This window comes from Lampetra planeri, chromosome 44 (assembly GCF_965212315.1).
Source record: "Lampetra planeri chromosome 44, kcLamPlan1.2.h2, whole genome shotgun sequence".
NCBI classification, from domain to species: Eukaryota; Metazoa; Chordata; class Hyperoartia; order Petromyzontiformes; family Petromyzontidae; genus Lampetra; species Lampetra planeri.
In genome coordinates this window covers 8497166-8520580 of record NC_136150.1, presented here as the reverse complement: position 1 = coordinate 8520580, position 23415 = coordinate 8497166, and the positions used below count along the sequence as shown (strand labels likewise).

Genomic DNA, 23415 nt, shown 5'->3' with positions numbered 1-23415 from the left:
CAAACATCGCCAGGTAAAACTACGCCTTGCTCTGCTCTTTATCGCTCAGATGGAGTAAACAAATCGAATGTGAACGTGCCTAACATTTACATTTGGAAGCAACTGTTTCTCACGCTTAAGAAAACTGGACCGTATGGTGTCGTGTACGGTGAGTGCAGCAAAAACACACAAGCATTAATTTCAAATGCATCACAGAGATTTACAAAAGTATACTAAATAAGTCGGGAGTATTTCAATTGCACTTCATGTACGCACACGTGACAATCGCTAAGTATGTTTAATCAAGAATGGGACCTCTATGAATACACCATTCCAGCTTCAGACGACTGCAGGATGCTAAGCCAACACAGCTGGGATTAATGCATAATCCAGACAATCCTCGCGATTCACCTGCAATCCACTTAGTGTATCGAGCAAGCAGATAACGCGGCTCTTATCCAAATTGAAGTTCAACACAACAAAAAGCCGGCGCGTGACAGTATCAGGGGGAAAGAAAACATTTATTGGCTGCTTGCAATCCGAATGCAACCCACGTCTTGCCTGGTAATGGAATTACTGTAGTTAGAAATAAATATATTGTAGCTAGGGCAAAGTAGGACAGATGTCCATTTATACATTAGTTGGATGCTCTCAATGTGCCACCACCTACCAGAACGTGGCCATTAGGATTAAGGTTCCGTGACCCGATGCCGGGTCAAGTGGCTTGCCATCAGAAGGTTGCGAGTTGAAATTCTGGCTGGTGGTTGACTCGGCCCATAATCCCTCCAGGGTCGAAACAAATCATACCACGCTGTGGGGAAGTGGTTGTCTCATCGACTTGCCCCCATATCATAGGAATGTGGGATTTTTACACCGATAACTCAGTCAGGGCTGCAAACAAATGAGCGCCACCTCATTGCCCATTCAAGCAGGAGATCACTTTAACTTGATCCAATATACAAGAGTACTGCATTGTGAATGTAGGAATGACATTCATGGCATCACTCGGGGTGGTTAAATATGAATATAACACAATTGGTATACAGTATGTTTTCACATACACAATTGTATTATCCATTTTAAGAAATCAGTACTTTAGTTATGTCACCTTCAGTCTAATTCCTGCTTCAGAGAATGAAGAGACGGGGAAGTAAATAACAAAGGGATTACATATGGGACATTTTTGCCAGTATAAAAGTATTAAAAATTTAAATAGGTTTAACCCTTTCTGGTGTTAAAACAGGTGTTAAGATGTTCAAACACCAAATAGATAAAATTTTCAAGGAACCAAGTCTACATTAACCACACGTACTTATGGTGAACATTCAAACAAACATGTTCTGATAACATATGCATTGTCTTTAAAACTGATTGGCCTACACCAGAAACAGCCTTCTAGCCATCTAGGCCATAAAGAAGGTTGTCTCTGGTGTAGGCCAATCAGTTTCAAAGACAATGGATATATTATTAGAGCATGTATGTTCGGAAACATATCGTGAATGTGACTAATACATTCATGGATTTACCGGGAATTGAAATTTAGATGAATAGAATTCTATTTTCATGAAAACCTGGGATCTTGAATGATTAATTTAATAATTTAATATTTATTCCATTTGTTTTCCAAACACAATTAAATCTATTTTCACAAAACCTAATATTGTTACGATTGACAAACGTTCAACACATTAGTCAAAAACACTGTGGCCTTAAAAGGAAAAATATATAATAGGTGACTTGAGTAAATGTCATTCTTCATAACACATCACCGAAGGGGAACTGCTCGAAACACCGATTGTATATTTTTCCATTTAAGGCCAGAGTGTAATTGACGAATGTGTTGAGTTTTTGTTGTTGTTAAACTGTGCACCGAATGTTACGAATGGCACGATCTAAAACGACGACTCAGGTTTGTGATCTACGGTCTCGGAATCCAAGTGGTGTGCAAGCGATCAAAGTGTACATCTGCGTCATTCTGAAAGTGACACTCCCAACAGTCGAAGAAATCTATTTTTCTCAGTTTATTTATTGTATTTATCTCAGGGTGCAAACCTGAGATTCAACGACTCATCCGGAGCCTGGCTCGAAAGAGCATACCATCACACTAAGGAGTACACACTCGCTTACATTTTCAGGATGTTACACACGATAAACACAAATCAAACATGAAATAATTAAACATTATATATACATACAATTGTGCACAACTAAATCTACTCAACAGTGAGCCAAGGGTATATAACATCTGAAGTTTTTTTTTCCGTGCTGATTTGTCGAAACTTAAGTCTCTCCATGATATACGCACGACATTGGCATCCGTTAAAGCGATGGAGAGATGGCATCAGCTCACTTGCAGGTGCTGGTGGATTGTTACATCACAGAATAGAGGCCTGTATCCAGCAGTCGATGGATACTTGTTGATGAATGTAACATTAAGGCTAGAGAAGCAAAAAAACATTCACAATAAACACAATCAATACAGCAACCCACCCCGCCAACCGCGGACTTGCCAACAGCGGGATCACGTATACACGGCGAGGGATTGCTGCATAAGGTTTGGTGACATTACGCTTGGCATGGCTTGCAAGGAGTTGCCCACCTTGGGGAGGGGCAGGATGTGGGGGAATCTGGAATTTTTAAAAGGGGCCCGATTAATCGATCACAACTTACGACTTTTTAGTCGAATAATAAGCTTAATCGACACATGGGTTTGGCACGCCTCGCTTTCATGGTGGATTTGAAAGGCGGGGTGGGTTGGTCGGCGCGAATCATTACATGCTTATGAACCTGTTCCCATTCCGAGAGGTCTGCAAGCTGCAGGGTGGGGGGTGTGCAGTTCACTGCTGAATCTCAGACCGCTTACGCGGTTCCACGTTAATTTTAGAGAGATGTAGCAACGTTGTTTTTAAAGACATTTTAGTCACCGCAGCGACATGACCGCAACTCTATGATAGCTGGCGCAAAATTATGCCAAACACCCCTCTCCGCATAGCCTTGTGGGTACCCTGGTACCAATAAAAGTTATAAAAAAATTTCTTCCTGTTTCGTTTTGATGATGTATGTCATCGGAATGGGTTAAATGACTCAAAGGCGATCTGCTCCCTTTGTTGTGACCAAGGGCTCACTGCTGAGCGCACTCGTTCTCGACGGATGGCTGCGACGAGATGTGAATCACGGAATGGGCGCCCTTTTTCTTCTCCCCTGGCGCCTTTCGCTTGATGTCCCAGCAGTTCTCCAGCGAGCTCGAGTCGACCGCTCCAAAGCCGCTCCTAAGCACACCCGGGTTCCAGCGACAAGAATTTACAATTCTAGTACTGTGGCTTCGTGCAGAACAAATCAACGAAACCGTGAACACGACAGAAAAGAAGCATCAACCGACCTGACCGGCGAGGAGCGACCGGGCATAACGTCCGCATTCCGGTCTGCCAGCGGACTGCACTTGTCTTCCAGCTTTATTTTTTTGACGGGCTCGGGCAGGTCTCGCTCCGACGGCATGTCGCCCTTCGGCCGCGCCTGGGACGACCCCGCCGGTACCATCTCGCCGTTGTCGTCGTCGTCGCAAGCGCCACCAGCGGCACGGGCAGCGGCAGGCAGAGGCTGGAGCTTGGAGGAAGCGCCGCTCGACCCTTCGGCCCCCGGGGCTCGTTGCTCGGACGTGCTTGGGGCGCGAGTTTCGGAGGCCGGGCTGCTCTCTCGGACGCCGGTCACTGCCAGGTCGTTCCGGAGCAGTTCCGCCATCGAGTCTTCGGGAGACGTCTCGTCTGCGCCGACCGCGGTCGCGGGCTTCGTGCCGGCGTCGTTCGGCAAGTTGGCAGGGCTCGCCTCGGTGGAACCGTCGCCTACCGGTAATTTCTCCCGCCGCCGAACAATTATCCTTCGCTTGTTCAGCTCTGGGTGCATTCATAAGCAAAAGGATAGACGACAATTGAAATGAAAATTTTCAGGAATCGGTGGAAGTACATGAGGCTCAGGGAGCCAAGCTACGGCACTCCTAACTGTTATTACGAGTGCCAGTAGATTCCCAATATCCTTCCGATATTAGGAAGCCACTGGAGCTATGCACTTTTAAATCTAGATTGAAAAGTTATTTCTTTAGAACTGCTTTTTGTGTTTAGTTTGTTGACCTTACCCCGCATGTCCAATTAGCACGGTTGGATACGTACGGTGCAAAATATGTTCAACATACATACACACAACAGAAACGACGCAAAATACATAACAGTAGGAAATGTAAAATTAGACTTCATAAGTGACTTCCGTCAATAAGCATGAGCAAAATTCTCATATTTGTTATATTACAAGTTTCACAACTTACGAAATTACACAATTAGTGTGTAATGATTCACACCCCTAACAGATTCTGTCACACTTTCAGAATTTTTTATTAAAGAATTGTAAAAAAAGAAATTTGCTCAAATTACTGCCATCTCCTTTGCATTCCTTTGTTCACTTCAATTAGCTCAACTGAAACAGGCGCCGATCATGTGCATAAATCATGAACAATCAATTCTCATGCACTCGATTAGATGCAAGTATTAGGAGTGCAAGAATCTTTTCCCTGGAAAATTGCTTTCACGAATGATTTTATATTACCGATATATGCCTACACATAGCACCAAAACACGCTTGCATTTCATTTAAACTGAAAGACATTCGAGATTTTTCAGTAACAACCCCAGAAGCACTTTGAGATGGCTAAGTCCGAGTTCAAATTGTGAATCCCAACAACATAAATGTCAATAGCCAACACACTGAGACTTCATTGTGGCTGAAGCCAAGGAGGACCAAGCCTGGAGCGCCAGGATGAGTGGCCACCACACGCAGCAGGCTGATATCAGCGCTGGGGCCATGTGGTGAGGAGCAGGTGGCAGTTCAGTAAAATCCATCGATGGATTGCACTTCTATGCTCCCATGTCTATGCTTTCCACGCTCATCAGCTGGCACTGAAGTACGGTCAAATAACCCCCATGACTCGCGTGGGGTGGGATGGTTGTCAACCAGCAGTGCATTGACAAAAGGGCTGTCCGTGAACAAAATGACAAGACTATATTCATATTCTTGGTTCTTTCGGTAAAGTCACGTAGAAGGGAAATAATAAAATAATAAAAATAAAAACAATACAAATTCTCACGACATTTCGACTGCAACACAAGCAGTCATCATCAGGTGTCAAATCCACAGCAATAATTTTTTGTTTTCAAATTTTCTTGCTGTGGATTTCACACCTGATGATGATTGCTTGTGTTGCAGTCGAAACGCTGTGAGAATTTTTATTGTTTAATATTTATATTATTTTATTATTTCCCTTTAACGTGACTTTACCGAAATAACCAAGAATATGAATCCCTGCAGTCACGAAAGCTTTAAATCAAAACGACTATATTCATCACATTTCCTTAACATTCCCACAGCCTAAGCCCAACCGCGTCAACGGTAACGACAGAGAGGTGGCGGCGTACCTTCAGGCTCGTATTTGAGCTGCAACTGGTCAAGCTTCACCTGTAGCTTCATGGTCTCCCCCTGGCTGTTCTGCAGCTGCCCCTCCAAGGCAAATAACTTCCTCTCAAGGTCCAGCACGTTCTGCGACTCCGCGAGATGCTTCATCCGCTGCACGGATGAGTTCTCCTTCAGCTGGGTCAGCTGCTGGCTGCAAGACACGCGGAGCGCTTGCACGGCCGCCCGAGAGAACTTTGCAGTGAATGCTCGCACAACACTGTGCAATGTTATTCAGGCTTGCAAAATTAAAGAGCTGCTACTATGAACCATAGACCAGAGGGTGGCCGGGTGGCTCGGGGGTCAGAGCGTTGAGCTGGCATAGCTGAACTGCTGGGTGGGATTCAGGCAGCCACCCCGTCATTAAACTACAATTGGGGGAAAAAACAAATACCAAAGACCACATGTAAAATATATAAATATAAGATACGAATACACTTCTTGCCACCACCTATCATTGTTAGCACGTGTGCCAATATTACGCAGGCCAATTGCATACGTAGGCTTTCACGTAATGCAGGCCACCCATCGTCCAAACTAAACTTATTTCTGCAGCCGGTCAAGATTTTCAGTGTTACCAAATCAATCAATAAACATAGGTTACACACTTCAATACTGGTTTAAATACGAACAGACCCTCTCGGCACGAATATACTTTAAATCATCATACTTCAATACAAAAACGGTGGCCGCTCCACGTCCATATCCTTATCTGCAGAGAGCGGTCGTCTCTCCCCTAGATTCACGTCCCACCGAGAGCTCATAAAAACCACAACACAACTTCGCTACTACTACTACCACTGCTGCACAATACGTTAAGCTCACACGTTTTACAGAGTTAGAGCACAAGTGTGAAAAACCCCTCTGTGATAATCTAGAAGAGTAACATTTGTAATTGTTACCCATCAATGACCGACTGTGGCACCGCCACGAAACCTGGACCCCCATTCCTCTCTACATCACTCCATATAATACATCCACACTCCGACGGCTGCCCCCATCTAAAGACACTCCCAGTAACGCCTCCACACAAAAAACATGTCAAGACCATCGGCCGTCAGCCTCCACAAGGTCTAACATCCTCGTCTATGAGCACCTTTCTTTATGTAATCAAATCACCCTTCACCCAATTTGCGGAATTGCTTAAAAATCCCACACACGCACACACACAAATAGATTGTCACATTGTGGAAGGCAAACAACTTGGTTGAGGAGAGGGGGAAGTGACGTTTAAGCAATGACAAAATCGAAGCTTACAAACAAACCTGGTCTCAGAGAGTTTAAGTTTCAGAAGGTCCACGTAGTATTGCCCATCTCCGAGATCGGAGTTGGATTTTGCCAGATGCATTTCACTGCCAACCAGGTTTACGCTGTTCAACTGGGCGGAAAGGCAAACATGGGTCCAGTTGTTAAAATAGTGTTAAGCAAGGCTTTGGTGATATCGCTTGTTCTACGTTATTCACTTTAGCTGAGACAGGTTAAGGACAACAATCACGTTTTGGGGAAGACATTTTCTAAGTACGAATTTCAAAATGAGCACTACTAGCAAGCATGTTAAAAAGACTAACCACATAAATTACAATTAAACAAACTTAATTAGCCGAGTGCTTTTAATTGCATGGAACATGCAATACTAATAAAAAACAGCATCCCAAGTGATCTTTTAGAGTTAAGGCAAGGACAAATTATGGTTCAAGTAATTAGCGGCAACCAGCAGAGCATCGCATGACGTTGAGAAACCACCCCAGAAGCCGACCGCACCCCCACCTCCTCCAGCTGTCGGTTTTTCTTCACCAGTTCCATGACCTCGTGGTTTCTCTGGTCCAGCATCGCTTGCAAGCGCTGCATCGTCTCCACGTCCACCTGCCCACATTTCATCTGCAGCAGGGTGCCGATCTGCAACTGTAAACCAACCCACGCGTGTGAACGTCTTCCTCATTTAAGTCTTCTTCCTGTGCACGTCTTGTCAGGAGGGAGGGGGGGGGAGATTGCCGAGTTAAGATGCACAAATATCAAATCCTGACTGTGACAAAGGAGACGATGGAAAAGCTTGAAGGGACAATCGCAGAGATCAGGTCAGATTGATAACGAAGGAAGGATTCCAAGGGATCTGAATGCTTTCAAAAGAACACGATCTGGGGGAACTACATTATTTGTTTTGCTCTCCCAAAATATACAGTAGATCATCAATTATCCGGCGGTTTCGGGGGGGAGGGGGCGCCGGATTTTCTAAAACGCTGGATAATAATCGCTCATTATTATTTAAAATACCTTTTTTTGCATATTGTTACATAACGTTCAGTTTTTAGGTGTCGTGGAAACTTATTTTTTTACATTTGTCTTAAATTATGCCTTTAAAACTGAAAACTACTTACCTGCAGTACCTCTATTTATATACACTATCGAAAAAATAATTTATACCAATCTGTCAATCATCGTATTTCTTAGTGTGGATTTGTGAACACACTTTGTAAACAGTACATAAAATAGTACGCGTTTTCAATGCGCTGTTCATATTGTAACAAGCGTTTATACCAATGTTACTCTACAGAGTAGTGGGTTGCCGCTCCTCTTATCCACATTTATACGAGCGGTATGTGGGGACTATGGCTTAACCACAAAAAAAAACTATCTGCACAGATTCTCAGGTTTTTTCGGTAAAGTCACGTAGGTAAAAACATTAAAATTAATGAAAGTAAAATAAAACAAAACAAAATAAAATTCACGACGTTTCGGAGGCAACACAAGTCTCCGTCATCAGGTGGGACCGTCACAGCCGAATTAGCTGCATCAAGTGAAGCAATGATTCAAGATGTAATCCCTTATAAGCAAGTTGAAGGGAGGTGGAGAGGGGGGGGAGAGCTTATCAGGCTGTGGTAGCCAATGAATGAAAACGTATCGGGAGGGAGGAGGAGCGGTGATCAAAGACTGCACGCAGTGCTCAACACAATGAATGGAGACGTGTCGGGACGGAGGGCGAGCGGCGATCAAAGACTGCACGCAGTGCTCAACACAATGAATGGAGACGCGCCGGGACGGAGGGCGAGCGGTGATCAAAGACATCACGTAGTGCTCAACACAATGAATGGAAACGTGGCGAGCAGTGATCAAAGAACAATGAAGAGATTACTGTTAAACACTGTGGATGTTAACACTCGGTGAAGTAAATTAAAATAGTGCCTGTCAGATAAGATGGTCCAAAAAGTGTAATTAAGTCTTTTTTGCGTGGTTAATAACATCTTTCCAGTGATTACTGAGTTTGTACCCATCATCACGGTTGAAATTATGTCTGTGTTTGTATATTTGTATGGCTTCGTGTACAAACCTTTGATGGTAGCCCGGAGGTTTGCAGAGAACCTTGGTCTCGGAAAAGACAATTTCATGAGAGCCCGCCGAGTTGTAACAATGATCGGCAACGGCCGAAGAATCAGTTCTGCCGTGTTTCAGATCTGACTTGTGCTCGCGGACACGATCAGCAACATGACGTTTTGTTTCTCCAATGTAGCAATCACCACAAATGCAACTCAATTTGTAGACTCCAGGATACTGTAAGTCAGGAACGACATCCTTCACAGATGGAATCAGATCACGGATTTTATGCACTGTACAGAATCGGACTTGGATCTTATGTTTGTTTAGAATTTTGGAGATCTTTTTGGTCACGCCTGCTATGTATGGTAACGTGATAGTTTTGGTCAGAGTTTCATGTGGTTGTTTCTGTGTGGTGGGAGAGACAGCTTGGCGGATAGTGCGGTCAGAGTATCCGTTCATCCTGAGGGCCCGATGTACATGTCTTAATTCATCAGTCAGGTGGTGTTGGTCAGAAATGCCATGGGCTCTGTGGTATAGCGTTTTGATGAGAGAATTCTTTTGAGATGGGTGGTGGTGGGAATCCGGTTTCAAGTAGGAATTTGTGTGGGTGGCTTTCCTGTAGACAGAATGTCCCAAGGATCCGTCAAGCCTCCTCTTAAACAGAATATCCAAGAATGGTAGTTTACCGTCTTTCTCCACTTCCATGGTGAATCTGATAGATGGGTGTCTAGAATTGATGTGGTCCAAGAAGTGGTTCAATGCTGGGAGGCCATGTGGCCAGATGACGAAAGTGAAGAGATATGTGGATGACACTTTCGTCATCTGGCCACATGGCCTCCCAGCATTGAACCACTTCTTGGACCACATCAATTCTAGACACCCATCTATCAGATTCACCATGGAAGTGGAGAAAGACGGTAAACTACCATTCTTGGATATTCTGTTTAAGAGGAGGCTTGACGGATCCTTGGGACATTCTGTCTACAGGAAAGCCACCCACACAAATTCCTACTTGAAACCGGATTCCCACCACCACCCATCTCAAAAGAATTCTCTCATCAAAACGCTATACCACAGAGCCCATGGCATTTCTGACCAACACCACCTGACTGATGAATTAAGACATGTACATCGGGCCCTCAGGATGAACGGATACTCTGACCGCACTATCCGCCAAGCTGTCTCTCCCACCACACAGAAACAACCACATGAAACTCTGACCAAAACTATCACGTTACCATACATAGCAGGCGTGACCAAAAATATCTCCAAAATTCTAAACAAACATAAGATCCAAGTCCGATTCAGTACAGTGCATAAAATCCGTGATCTGATTCCATCTGTGAAGGATGTCGTTCCTGACTTACAGTATCCTGGAGTCTACAAATTGAGTTGCATTTGTGGTGATTGCTACATTGGAGAAACAAAACGTCATGTTGCTGATCGTGTCCGCGAGCACAAGTCAGATCTGAAACACGGCAGAACTGATTCTTCGGCCGTTGCCGATCATTGTTACAACTCGGCGGGCTCTCATGAAATTGTCTTTTCCGAGACCAAGGTTCTCTGCAAACCTCCGGGCTACCATCAAAGGTTTGTACACGAAGCCATACAAATATACAAACACAGACATAATTTCAACCGTGATGATGGGTACAAACTCAGTAATCACTGGAAAGATGTTATTAACCACGCAAAAAAGACTTAATTACACTTTTTGGACCATCTTATCTGACAGGCACTATTTTAATTTACTTCACCGAGTGTTAACATCCACAGTGTTTAACAGTAATCTCTTCATTGTTCTTTGATCACCGCTCGCCACGTTTCCATTCATTGTGTTGAGCACTACGTGATGTCTTTGATCACCGCTCGCCCTCCGTCCCGGCGCATCTCCATTCATTGTGTTGAGCACTGCGTGCAGTCTTTGATCGCCGCTCGCCCTCCGTCCCGACACGTCTCCATTCATTGTGTTGAGCACTGCGTGCAGTCTTTGATCACCGCTCCTCCTCCCTCCCGATACGTTTCCATTCATTGGCTACCACAGCCTGATAAGCTCTCCCCCCCCTCTCCACCTCCCTTCAACTTGCTTATAAGGGATTACATCTTGAATCATTGCTTCACTTGATGCAGCTAATTCGGCTGTGACGGTCCCACCTGATGACGGAGACTTGTGTTGCCTCCGAAACGTCGTGAATTTTATTTTGTTTTGTTTTATTTTACTTTCATTAATTTTAATGTTTTTACCTACGTGACTTTACCGAAAAAACCTGAGAATATGAATCATTGCAGTCACGAAAGCTTCAAATCTAGAATTATCTGCACAGATGCATACGGACAAGAGAAGTATTATCAAACAGGAGGAGTTAACGGTGCAACGCATCTCATCTGTTAAATATCTGCAGGTAATAGGATTGTCGATTGATCCTGGCTGCACACATTTGTAGGTCATAAATAATAATGAAGATAAGAGGGCAGTTTCACTGTATTATGCATCCCGTTATGACAAATAAAGGACTTAATTCGTGTAGGCAGCTTTGGATAAGACTTAATGATCCTGCCCATACCCGAGCTAGGAGTGCATTTGCTTGTTCAGCTCTTCTGCGCATTCCTCCTCACTGCGCTTGGACACGACAAGACAACAGAATGATCCGCTCCAGGCGGGTCGCGGCGTTTATGTGCGCGGTGAAACGGAGTCGGCAAAAATAAATTAATTTCGATTTTGACTTCCGTTTTTATTCGGGACCCCGAGGTCCCGCCACAAGGTTAATTTGTTTACTACGTGAATTAGCATAAACATACAAAAATAAATATCCTACTGTAAAAAGTAATCGTATTTACTGTAGCGTACTTACCGCTCCAATCTGGAAGACTCTGCACGGCGAGATGTACGTATTACTACTTCGTTCTTGTTTCAACAACTTGTGTTTGACGATCGCTGGACTGATGCGAATGCCGAATTACACACACTTTTCGCCGAATTGCACTGTATATTTTTAGTTTTAAATTACTTTAGTTCATACTCTTTGGGTCTTTCGGTAAAGTCACGTAAATAGAAAAATAAGAAATAAAAATCACGACTCAGCAGTTCTCCTGCTGTATTTTTTCACCTGAAGACGACCGCTTGTGTTGCGATCGAAACGTCGTGATATTTTTATTATTTTTATATTTACGTGACTTTAAGACCCCAAGAGTATAAATTCCTGCTGTCACGAAAGCTTTCAGTCAAGATTTACTACTTTAGTTATTAGTCATGAAACGTGTATATACGTGCAGTATTTACATTTTTAAGTTGTTGTATGTAGTGTATCATGCTATGTCTATAACATTTGACAGTGAAATCAAGCATAGCTACTTTTTTTTGTCACGCACGCAGTGCCGATAGCCGGACTCGTTACAGCCTTTCGAGCGGTTTTTGCTGGAGCGGCCCGGGACTGCCGGATAGTAGCGCGCCGGATAATCAACGATCTACCGCATTCCAATTGTTCCAGATTCTAATGTATCTTATATTATATTGTTTCCCAATTCAAGGTTGTTTATTCAATTGAAAGAGACATAAACGATAAAAAAATGACGAGGGGCAACGGCTTGAGAGGGCCGAAACCAAGTTCCGACCTTGAGGCGACAGTGCTGCTGCTTGGTGAACGCGTGCTGCTTTTGCAGGTTGTTGTACTGCACCTTGATGCTGATCAGCTGCCTCTCCATCTCCACACGCCGGTCCTCCAACTGACGTCCGTCAAAACACAGGCACGGTCGCGCAATCAAGCCGGTGTCGCTCAAAACTAGCTCAGCGACAACAACGACAAACCGCTCGCAGGCTATGAGGTGATGCATCGAGATGCAAGATCACTCTAAATGGCATCACAGTTAGGTTCATTTTTGATGTTAATTAGCACAGGTTACATTAATACTCACCTCGCCGAACAGCGAGTTGCCCTTGCTCCGTGGGTCCTGGGCTTGCTGCAAGGCATGCGACAGCTGCTGCTGCAGTTCCTGATTGGCCTCGCGTGCTTTCTGTATCATCCCATTTCAGCATGGGGCAGACGTGCACGCACAATCACAGCAAGTACAATTCAAATTCAACCTTTCTTTACCTCTGTACATTACACACCAATCAATCACCCCAGAATCAAATGGATCAAGCAACTCTTCCCATAAACTCGAGACTACGTTGTTTATTGGTGTGCAAACAAGTCATTTGTACATTATCTGTCAATTTAAGCTGGACTGTGGTGCCTATACACGCCTTTAATCCAGCACTGTGGAGGCGACAGTTGGTGGATCGCACGAACGTTGCGAGCCTCCCTTGTCGTGGGCAAGGAGATGCCATACCCTGGCTTCCCAGAAGGCGGTACTGCAATAACGTGTCCACCAACTGTCCCGTCTGTATGGAACAGCATTTCCCCTTCAGTCGTGTTGTAATTCTCCGGGTACTGCAGTTTCCTGCCAGATGTAAACACTCATTAATGGGCCGATGATATCTTTGACATTTGAGGGGCATTTGATGACCTACCAGAGTGGGGAGGTGAAGAGCCAGGTAGATTTTATTTTGGTGAAGAGGAAACACCTGAAAGGAGTGAAGAACTGCAAAGTGATCCCTGGAGAGTGTCTGACTGGACAACATAGACAGACTACTGGTGGCAGATTGCGTAGTGGAAGGAGTTAGGAAGAGGAAGGTGAGACAAAACAACTGTAGCAGGGTGAAGTGGTGGCGACTAAACAATGAGAAAGAACACTACAGCAGGCGAGCTATGGAGAACTTAAGAAGTGTAAGGCCTAGGGGGAGCGTGAATTAAAGATCGGAACAACTGGTGACTGGAATACTGAGAGCAGCAGGTAGTACAGTGGGAGTGAGCAAAGGAAGACAGATGCAACAGAAGGAAACATGGCAGTCGAGTGATGAAGTGCAAAAGGCAACAACAGAGAAAAAGGCCGAGTTTAAGCAGTGGCAGAACACGAGAGAGAAGGACCATCTGGATGAATACCTGGCAGCGAGAATAGGCAAAGCGAGGTGGTAGCAGTGGAAAAAACAACAGCATGTGCACAACTCTACCAGAAGCTTGACAGCAAAGAAGGCAAGAAGACGGTATCCCGTTTGGCAAGAGCCAGAGAGAGAAAGGCCAGGGACATCGACCGTGCGAATCTCGTGAAGAACAGTGAAGGACGAACCATACAGGTTAGAGAGATGGAAAGGGTACTTTGAGAAGTTGCCGAATGTGCAAAACCAAAGACGCGAAATGGTTCAGGAATATCAAAGAATTGAAGTAGTTGCAGAGACTATAACCAGAGAAGAGGTGGTGGGAGGCTCTGGGGAGCATGAAACACCAAAAGGCAGTATGGGTCAGATGCGATTCCAATTGATGTGTTTCAATTGATGGGAGAAAAGGGTGTTGAAATATTGAAGGAGCTGTTTGGGAAATCTGAATGGAGAAGAAAATGCCGGATGCATGAAGAGAGAGAACACTGGTTCCCATCTTGAAAGGTGATTCATGAATCACACCATGAAACTCTGGAAAAGGATCATAGAAAGGAGACTGAGGAAGCGGTGGATATTGACGAGTCGGTTTGGATTCAGACAGGGAAGGTCAACAATGGATGCAATCTTTGCTCTGAGAGTATTGATGGAGAAGTTCAGAGAGAAGAAACGGGACTTGCACGTGGTGTTTATTGATCTAGAGAAAGCGTACGACAGGGTGGCTAGAGAGCTCATCTGGTGGTGTATGAGAAGAGGTACTCCTGGAGGTATATGTCCAGCTGATCCAGGGTGTGTATGAAGGAGGGAAAGTGCACGTGGGAAGCAGCAGTGGGGTGTCGGAGAGCTTTCAAGTCACAACGGGAGTGAAGCGAGGTTCCGCCCTGAGCCTCTTCCTGTTCATCCTGGTGCTGGACACACTGACGAGAGGAATTCAGAGGGAGCCCCCCCTGGTTTATGCTGCTTGCAGATGACATTGTGCAATGCGGTGAAAATCGAAAGGGTAGTGGAAGATGATTTGAAGATCTGGGTGCAAAAGATTTAAGTGAATGGATTGAGAATCAGTCGGACAAAGACGGAGTACATGATGGCAAATGTCAGTGGAAATAATGCAGGAGGGGTATTGCAAATTGGAAGTGACCAGTTAATTAAGACGAACGAGTTTAAGTACCTGGGTACAACGATGGAGAGATGAGAACAACAGCAAGGGCTGGATAGTTGAAATGGTGAGAGATGACCGGTGTGGTGTGCGATCAGAGGGCCCCATGGTGGGGCCGGTGCTGTTGTAAGGGGCTGAGTGCTCGGGCACAAGAAAGAGTGAGGACCAAGCTATGGCAGTCACAGAGATGAGGATGTTGCGGTGGATGTTGGGGTTAACAAGGAAGGACAGGGTGAGAAATGGATTAGTGAGAGGAAGACTCAAGGTGGTAGAAATCACAGAGAAGATGAGAGAGAAAAGCCTGGCGTGGTTCGGTCATGTGGAGCGACAACGGGGCAATTATGTGGGTCAAAAGGTGCAAGTGATGCAAGTGGAAGGAAAGAGATCAAGAGGAAGGCAGAAGAAGAGGTGGGGCGATGTGGTTCCGATCGGACATGGTCGCCCGAGGAGCGGAAGGAGAGATGGCGCAGGGCAGTGCAGCGAGAAGGTTGGCAAGGACAGCGGACCCCACGAGTGGGACAAATGCGTGGAAGAAGATCTTGACATAACTGAGTGCAGAGCTTGGGAAATTTTTGGTAGCGTCTGCTCACTGCCTACCTGCTTGTCTGTGGTTCCCTGCGCCTCTGAATCGTTCTCCCTATTATAGTGAGCGAATGCTGTGAATGTTACAAGCTGAAATTATCATTATTATTTGGCACCGTTGGGTTTGCGCACCACCCCTCCTGCAGGTGACTGCAGAACCACCCAGAAAACCGCAGCCCCCATAGCAGAGAGCTGCCCGTAACGGCGCCGCCGAGATGGTGGGAGCGAAAAGATTGATTGAACTCGATGACGTGACGATCGATTGGTGGAGTGATTTGAGAATCGACCTGCGATAGAAAAAGCAAGAAAGGAGAGGAGCTGGTCAAGGTTACCTCTAGGGCGTTGAAGTAGGACACGGCTACACGTTGGTCCTCCTCCTTCTCCTGCTGGAGCCGCTCTACCTGCCTGTGCAGCATGGCCCTGGACAGCTCCAGCTGCTCAGTCCGGTAGCGCATATCATCCATCTCCTGAGTCAGCGCGGCCTGCAGGTGAGAGCACATACCCGACAGCCCAATGCTGTCAACAACATTGAATAGAAAACGCCAAAAAGCACCCTCCGTACGGTTTTGCCACCCGGGCCGGGTGTGGTCTTTGTCCATCCCCTTCGCGGCATTGCCCTGTCGGCTGGCCCTTGGGGCATACTGGTGCGAGAAATTCGTCGAGACGCCAGCCTGGAACTCGACGCGGCCCACAGAGCCGCCGTCATCCGGTATCACTCGTCTGGTTGGACGCAATGGTCCGCGTCGACTTTGCGACTCTGATGATGACCATCCCACCACCGAATTATAACCTCTTGCGCACTCGCACACCCCCCTGTCCATCCACTACTGTACGACGACTTCCCTGCGCATTAAGGGTTGTGGTGGGGGTTGTTGCCCAAACTACAGCGCACTGATCAGTGTGGGTGAAGGCAGGGTCCATAGACGTAGGAGCACACGAAGACAAGACAACAGTGATTTTGCTCCACTGTCCATAATGTAGCAGTCTACAACACATGTTCTATGCACGGTGGTCACCCATCAAAGCACTGTGCAGGTTCAACCCTGAGAAGAAATAGGATGGATTCATACCGGGTGATTTGGTCATAAGCAATCATACCCCTCACTCAGCAACATCTCTACACTCTTCACATGCAACGTTACAGATACAGGAATGTTTTACATTTACGAGAGAACACTCAACGTACAGTACTGATATCCTGTCACAGGCGGGCTGGCGTATTTAAGCGATGCAGTGATTCACGCCGCAGTGATTCGATGAATCGTCACATTTTTAGACCACGATATTATTCACAAACCAATTATATGTTTTGCCTTTGTAGTGCATGCAGAATCTAATGTCGCATGAATGTAAAAAAAACATATCGTGCTATGAACACACTTAATTATTTCATTTCTTTTCTCAGGAAAGCCTCAAGACTCTCAAGAAGGAGAGTCCTGCCAAGTTTTTGGAGTAGGGAACGATTTAATTTTAATCGGAGTTGAGTACTTTGCGGGTAATAAGCAAATACAAATTACGTTCCATGCGTTTAGCGTATGGAAGGAAACTGGAAAACCCAGAGGAAACCCATGCAGAAAAGGGGGAGAACATACAAACTCCAATCTTGATTTGAAGGTTTTGTGACTGCAGGAATCCATACTCTTTGTTTTTTTCGGTAAAGTCACGTAGGTAGAAATAAAACAAATCACGACGTTTCGATCACATGACCGCTTGTGTTGCGATTGAAACGTCGTGATTTGTTTTATTTTATTTCTAACTACATGACTTTACCGAAAGAACCACAGAGTATACAAACTCCAGACAGAAGGGTACTCGAGTCAGGAATCAAACCCAGGCACTTCTTGTTGCCGCCCAAGCCAATGGGTAGCTGTAAAGCAACTATGTTAACACGTTTGCCAATATTTTTTCTCTCGTTTAGGTCCCCAAATTTTGCACAATCCTTTGATATATTTGGCCAATAGCAGCAAAACATTTACATTTCACGTGGGTTATTATTGTACCATCTTTATAAGCGTTATCGTTCCACCTCACACCACCCCGTTAGGAACAACTGGACGGAAGGACCGACAGAGCCGACGCAAACATGGCCCTCCTCGCCCCACCACCCACCTTGTGCTCGAGCAGCTCGGCGTTGTCGACCTGCAGAGCGAGGATCTCGGACGAGGCGGTCTCGTGGTGGCGCTGGGAGAACGCCCGTATCTCCTCTCCGCGCGCCTCCAGCAGCGCCGTCTGCTGCTCCAGCTTGTGTTCAGCCTGCCGCTGGGCCAGGCGCGCCTCCTCAGCCTCGCCCTTCAGCAGCTCCAGCTGCGCAGAAATTGACACGAGCTTCGGTGACGTGCTTGGTACACAATCTGCTGTATCGGCGACACCACTGCGCAACCCAACTCCTCCAACAGATCAAGGTCTTGTGCCGTCGGTCAGAGCTCTTCAAATCTGATTAAAACAATTGGATATATACGGTGAGAAATCAGTTCAACATACGTACAACACCTGTATTTGCTATATTTATGTTGTCCTCTGTAATCTTTATTCCAGCTCATCAGCAGTCATTCTAGTCTTCGTTTACCAGTGAAAAACATGACATGCATTTAAACCCATTAAACAATCTAATCCATTAATGGAAATATTTAGGCCTGACACTCACGGAGCCAAGTTTCTGTCAAAAACATGTGTGGCTCACACAGTATTGGCACGAGGGAAGACACAATAGCTGTTTGACTTCCTGTTTGAATGAACTATAATTAAGTACATTGAAGTGCCTTGAAAACAACTTTCTCCTTGACAAGGGGCTGTCAGTGTGAGATGCGTTTTACATTATAAATGTAAGTTGTCATTATGGGACGTTGTTAAGTTTACAATTTGGTTATGGCTAACTTTCAAAATCTAGATTTGATTAAAAATGGTCATCAGATGAATAATCTCACAGGGTCTCTAATGTCCACTTTACAGACCCTAAAATAGTATAAATAATAAGTATCATGAAACTTTTAACATTAAATAAAGTAAGCCTTGCAATATGTAAGGTGGGAAACACAAGGAATTCCAAGTTCATGAATCACCAAATTACCATAATACAATTTTTTTGGGGTTAGATGGCATAAATGTCGTTAAATCCACCACCACATTTATATTTTTACGCAATTTAACCCAAAAAACTTGTATTATGGATGATATTGGTCGCGAAAGCCTACGTGTTAAACTGACGAAATTACCAATTGGAGGATTAAATTGTTTAAAAGAAATAGTTAACCCACATTGTTCCAGTCAACTTTACACAGGTTTATTATAAACATAAATAAAAGGACAGCCTGATTGAACTGTGGGCCACTGCGCCGTGAAAACAAGTCCATGTGAAAAGAGATTTTGCCAAAAGCGATTGCACTGTGGGCGACTGCCAAGTGTAAACCTCAGTTTTACGTAGCACCATTCACACAAGTCCTCAGAGCACTCTACAACACCATGTACGTGTTTTCAGACGAGCCCTAAAAACCTCAACTGACAGAGCGTCCCAAACGGACGGGGGCAAGGTATTTCACAAACGAGCCGCCTGACTACTCAAAGCTTCATCGCCCATTGAACGCCGATTTGTCCTTGGTGTGCTCAGGTGCCGGATTTGGTGGATCGAAGTTGCCGGACAGGTGCATGGGGTTTGGAGCATCACCGTTCCGCGCGCCTCCTGCAGCTCGCGGCTGGCCATGCGCTCCATCTGCTGGTGCAGTGCGTCCATCTGGAGGGCGTGCGAGGTCTTGCAGCTCTCGTACTCGGACGAGAGGCTATCCAGCAGCTTGACCTTGAGCTCAACATCGCGCTGCAGCGAGAACTTCTCCTGCTCCAACCCCTGACGCAAGCAAACGAAACCGCACGCCGTTATTACAGCATGCGGTAAGTTTGTGTAATGTGCATTCATTAAATCTGGATGACACATTTGTGTGCACGTACAGCCAATTTGTCGATTCACTCCTGGATGAGGGCTTCCCAACCCTGTACGGGTTTCGAGGGGGTTATTTGACCATACTTCATGCCAGCCGATGCAGTTTTGTGAAAGCGGGCAGCATAAATGCGAGGGTGCAGAAGCGCTGTTCAGCACTAGAATGCATTTTACCGCACTGCTATTTGCTGCTCACGACGTAGCCCTGGAGCCTACAACATCCTTTATCCACGGTGGTTACTTATCCAAGTGCTATCCTGCAGGTTCACACAGGGTTGTGGTGTGCGCACACAAGTGGGCGAGTGAGTGAGTGCGAGTGGGCAGCCCTCACCTCCAACTGGCTCGTCATAACCCTCTGCTCCTCCTCCAGCTGAGACTGCAGCTCATTGTGGCTCTCCAGCAGACGCAGCCCGTACTCGGCCGCCTGGTGCTTCTCCGCTTCTGCCTCACTCAGGCGCTCTTTCATACGCTCCAGTTGCCCCCTCAAATCGCGCTGCTCCATCTTCACTGCAGCTCCCCCTTCGGTGGAGCTTGACCTGTCTGATGTGTGGGAAGATTAGCCTCCGTACACCAGTGGCCAAACCACAGTTTGATAACTGTATGCAGCTCACAAGCAGTGCAAATGCAGCCGGTTGTCCTTAACAGTCAATATCATTAAGTCAATATTATGTTGAGTAAATTTGCTGTACCGGACGTTTGTTCATACAATATCCCTACAATTCAATAAAACAAACTACAGTAGCTTTCATTGCTGTGATATATTAGAGTATTCACGTTATTTTTAATCACAATCCATAGTGGCCATTACACATGGAGCAATATTATAACTTATGAAATATTGCAAGTGGAGTATACATTACTGCATATGATGTGCACCATTACACATTGCTGACTATACAACTACAGTATTACATGCGTAATTGATATAACCTGCATTGTCAAATACAGTACTGTACACTATATATGTATCAATATGACCAAATCACAAAGACATGCCTTCGATCTCGTAGGCCAATCAGGGGGCTGAACCTGGACAGTGGCTCTGCAAGGCCATTACCATGCACAACAGGTGTTATAGGCTGCGGATATACGCGGTGGGCAGTAAAGGGCAAAGTAGTTTCACACCGTAGGCTTTCGCGACCAATATCATCCATAAGAGTGTGTTGGAGATAAAACCCACAACATTTACAATCAGATTGTCAGATTGTAAATGTTGTAGATTTTCTCTCTAACACACCGGTGTGCTGTACTAGTAACAAATTGGCACGTTCTGTTTACGTGACAAACCTTATTAATTGTCTGCGTCGGGTGTTGGCGGGTTTAACGACACATTTAAACTTACGCGATCTAACTCCCCCCCCCCCACAACAACACCTGTATAAAGGCCATAGCAGTCAAATCCATTGTTGTACTGAACCTCTATGACCCACACGACTCTGCTCCCCCCTTCACCAGCTGGGTCAAAGATAAATCTGCCCCAACCAGCACGGCGCTGGGAGAGGCCCTCTTAGCGTGTTGGGGGCATGGTTCCTTCAAAACCTATTCTTATACAAGTTCAATGTAGTTGCAATGCTAAAAGTTCAATGTAGCTGCAAATGTTAAAGTTATGTAGTCGTAAAGTTAAACCATGGAGTCGCAATGCTAAACCTAAAACCTATTCTGATAAAAGTGCAATGTATTCGCAATGTGATGCATTCGTATGTAAGATTGGACCTTTTTGCCAGCATCAAAGTATGAAAAAACACCACAAGGATAGGTTTTACTCATTCTGGCAACAAAACAGGAGGTGTCAAGATGTTCAAACGCTAAATATAAACAATAACAACAAGCCTAGGTGTTAAAAACAAACAGCAACATCCATGTGCCCACATCGCGGAGCGTAAGGTGCGTCAAGCGTTGCAAACCGGACACGGATAAACATTTAGATTGAAACAGAACGGACGCTCGCGACAAGCGCGACGTCGTAACATTTACTTTGAGCGATGTATAACTTTGCAATAAGACAACAAAGAGAAGCATGTATATAATAATAACAACAGCAACAACCACTCGCTGACCCACCTTAAGCGAACGCCGCCTCGAACGGGCCGAACATTCAAAGGCCTGGCGCGGTTAGGCCACTTCGTCCAATCACAGCGCGCCAACTACGTCATCGCGGCTCCCCGCGGAATCGATTCGGGCTTTAATCGATAGACGTCAAAATTAGCCGGTGGCTAACGGTGCTGAAGAAGGGGGAGGAGGGAATAATCGAGGAATCGTAAACCGTTTGAAGTCGATAAAACGCGGAATCGATTACTCGTGGTAATCGAAAAATACGGGCTGCTCGGAATCGGAATCGCGAGGGCAACTAGAAAAGCTTTGAGAATCGATTCCCCGTATTAATATATAATGTAATAAACAATGAATGACGTTATATTCAAGATTTGAAGTTTTCGTGACTGAAAGGTTCATACTCTTTGTTTTTTTCGGTAAAGTCACGTTGGTAAAAAAGAAAATAAATAGATTGTGAATTAATTTACCTATTTACTCTTTTTTTACCTACGTGACTTTACCGAAAGGACCAATAATATGAATCCCTGCAGTCACGAAAGCTTTAAATAAAAATGTAATGATTGACGTTATTTAATAATGACATTTAATTGATAATAATTCGAATTCACGTTGAATCAAAATGTCATTAATCCTACGAGCGCGGACGGACCTGAGCCAATGGTGGAAATTCCACATTACTATGGCAGGCGATCGGTCTCCCCCATAACAAGACAGACACTGTTGGCATGACACACACAGCGACCCTAAGCCCAAAAGAATTCAGCACGTGTTACGAAATGCGTTGAGTTATTTTGTAAATGTTTATATGAATTGTGCTTGTGCACCACTGTCAAAGCGGCAGCAGCAGCGCATACAATGTGTGCAATTGTGCTGTGGTCAGCCTAAGATTAATCCAGCCGACTGAAGATACGTGGAATTCGTTATTTAACATTGATTTATCACGTAGGCTTTCGGGTTTTAACGACACTTTCATATTTACGCAATCTAACCAAAAATAAAATATCTTCTGAAAACATTGATTTGTTTGTACAATATTTTTTTATTTCTCATTAGATAGTTTTGTTCAGATTTCCATTGCCTTCATTTCAAGGCCGTATTTATAATATATATTGGGGACACACACACACACACATCCCCCCCAATATATATTATAATTACACCCCCCCCCCCCTACAATATATATTATAATTACGGCCTTGAAAGATTCAAATATGCTAAAAATGTCCCCCCCAATATATTGCTGTAAAAAAGATTAAGAAATATAATAATTGCTATGCTATGTAAATAAAAACAACAATTTGCTAAACCTTGGCCACAATATCTGGACTTGTCTTCATATAAATCAATGCATAGATTTATGTTTATATGATTGTGGTTATGGTTGTACTTTATTAATCCCTAATCTCTAACATTACATACAATGAAACAATAAATGGTAAAACAAAGTAAAAACAGAGCAATATAATACAATACACTATTAGACATTATTGTTAAAAATAAATAAAAAGTCCATCCCATGTGTTACTGAATTTATTTAATATTTTAGGCAGGAAATTTAGATATTTTTCTGGGTTGAGACCCCCAGAACCATGGAAGATTTGGTCCCCCCCAATGTTGACTCCATGGCTGCGGCCTTGCTTCATTTACCGCACCTTATTAGTTTTTATTTTGTCATTTTGATAACCGCCCTCCAGGTGTCACTCTTTACTCTTGGCTGAAACAAAATCATCTTGGACATCTCCCCCATTGCTGTTATTGGACATCTACCCCATTGCTGTTATTATGCACTTCCACCAGCAGGCGGCAATAACACATCACAGTACCTTCTTGAGTGAAATCAACGAGTGGACCTGCACCATTTACACGACTTGTGATTACAATAAAGGGACAATTTAACAAAAAGGCTTTCGCAAACAATATTATTTATGAAAAAAAAAATGT

General features: G+C 44.7%; 1 protein-coding gene across 1 annotated transcript; it reads right to left on the bottom strand.

Moving 5' to 3' along the window:
- Positions 1-1985: 1985 nt before the first annotated feature.
- SPDL1 (spindle apparatus coiled-coil protein 1) lies at positions 1986-21613 on the bottom strand. Its single transcript, XM_078614565.1, has 12 exons — positions 21484-21613; positions 19754-19962; positions 19156-19332; positions 17604-17798; positions 15827-15976; positions 12697-12795; positions 12397-12507; positions 7240-7374; positions 6738-6850; positions 5439-5626; positions 3359-3869; positions 1986-3248 (listed from the first exon to the last, which is right to left on the bottom strand). Exons 2-12 carry the CDS (start codon positions 19922-19924, stop codon positions 3101-3103), a joined length of 1998 nt encoding a protein of 665 aa, XP_078470691.1. The 5' UTR covers positions 19925-19962; positions 21484-21613; the 3' UTR covers positions 1986-3100.
- Positions 21614-23415: the final 1802 nt, after the last annotated feature.

Excerpts from the sequence above, each read along its gene's own strand:
- SPDL1 (XM_078614565.1), bottom strand. The coding sequence starts at position 19,924 with ATGGAGCAGCGCGATTTGAGGGGGCAACTGGAGCGTATGAAAGAGCGC. Across the intron at positions 3,870-5,438 it reads GCTCAAATACGAGCCTGAAG|AGCTGAACAAGCGAAGGATA; the intron begins GTACGCCGCCAC and ends GAATGCACCCAG. Across the intron at positions 3,249-3,358 it reads GGTCGCTCCTCGCCGGTCAG|GAGCGGCTTTGGAGCGGTCG; the intron begins GTCGGTTGATGC and ends GGGTGTGCTTAG.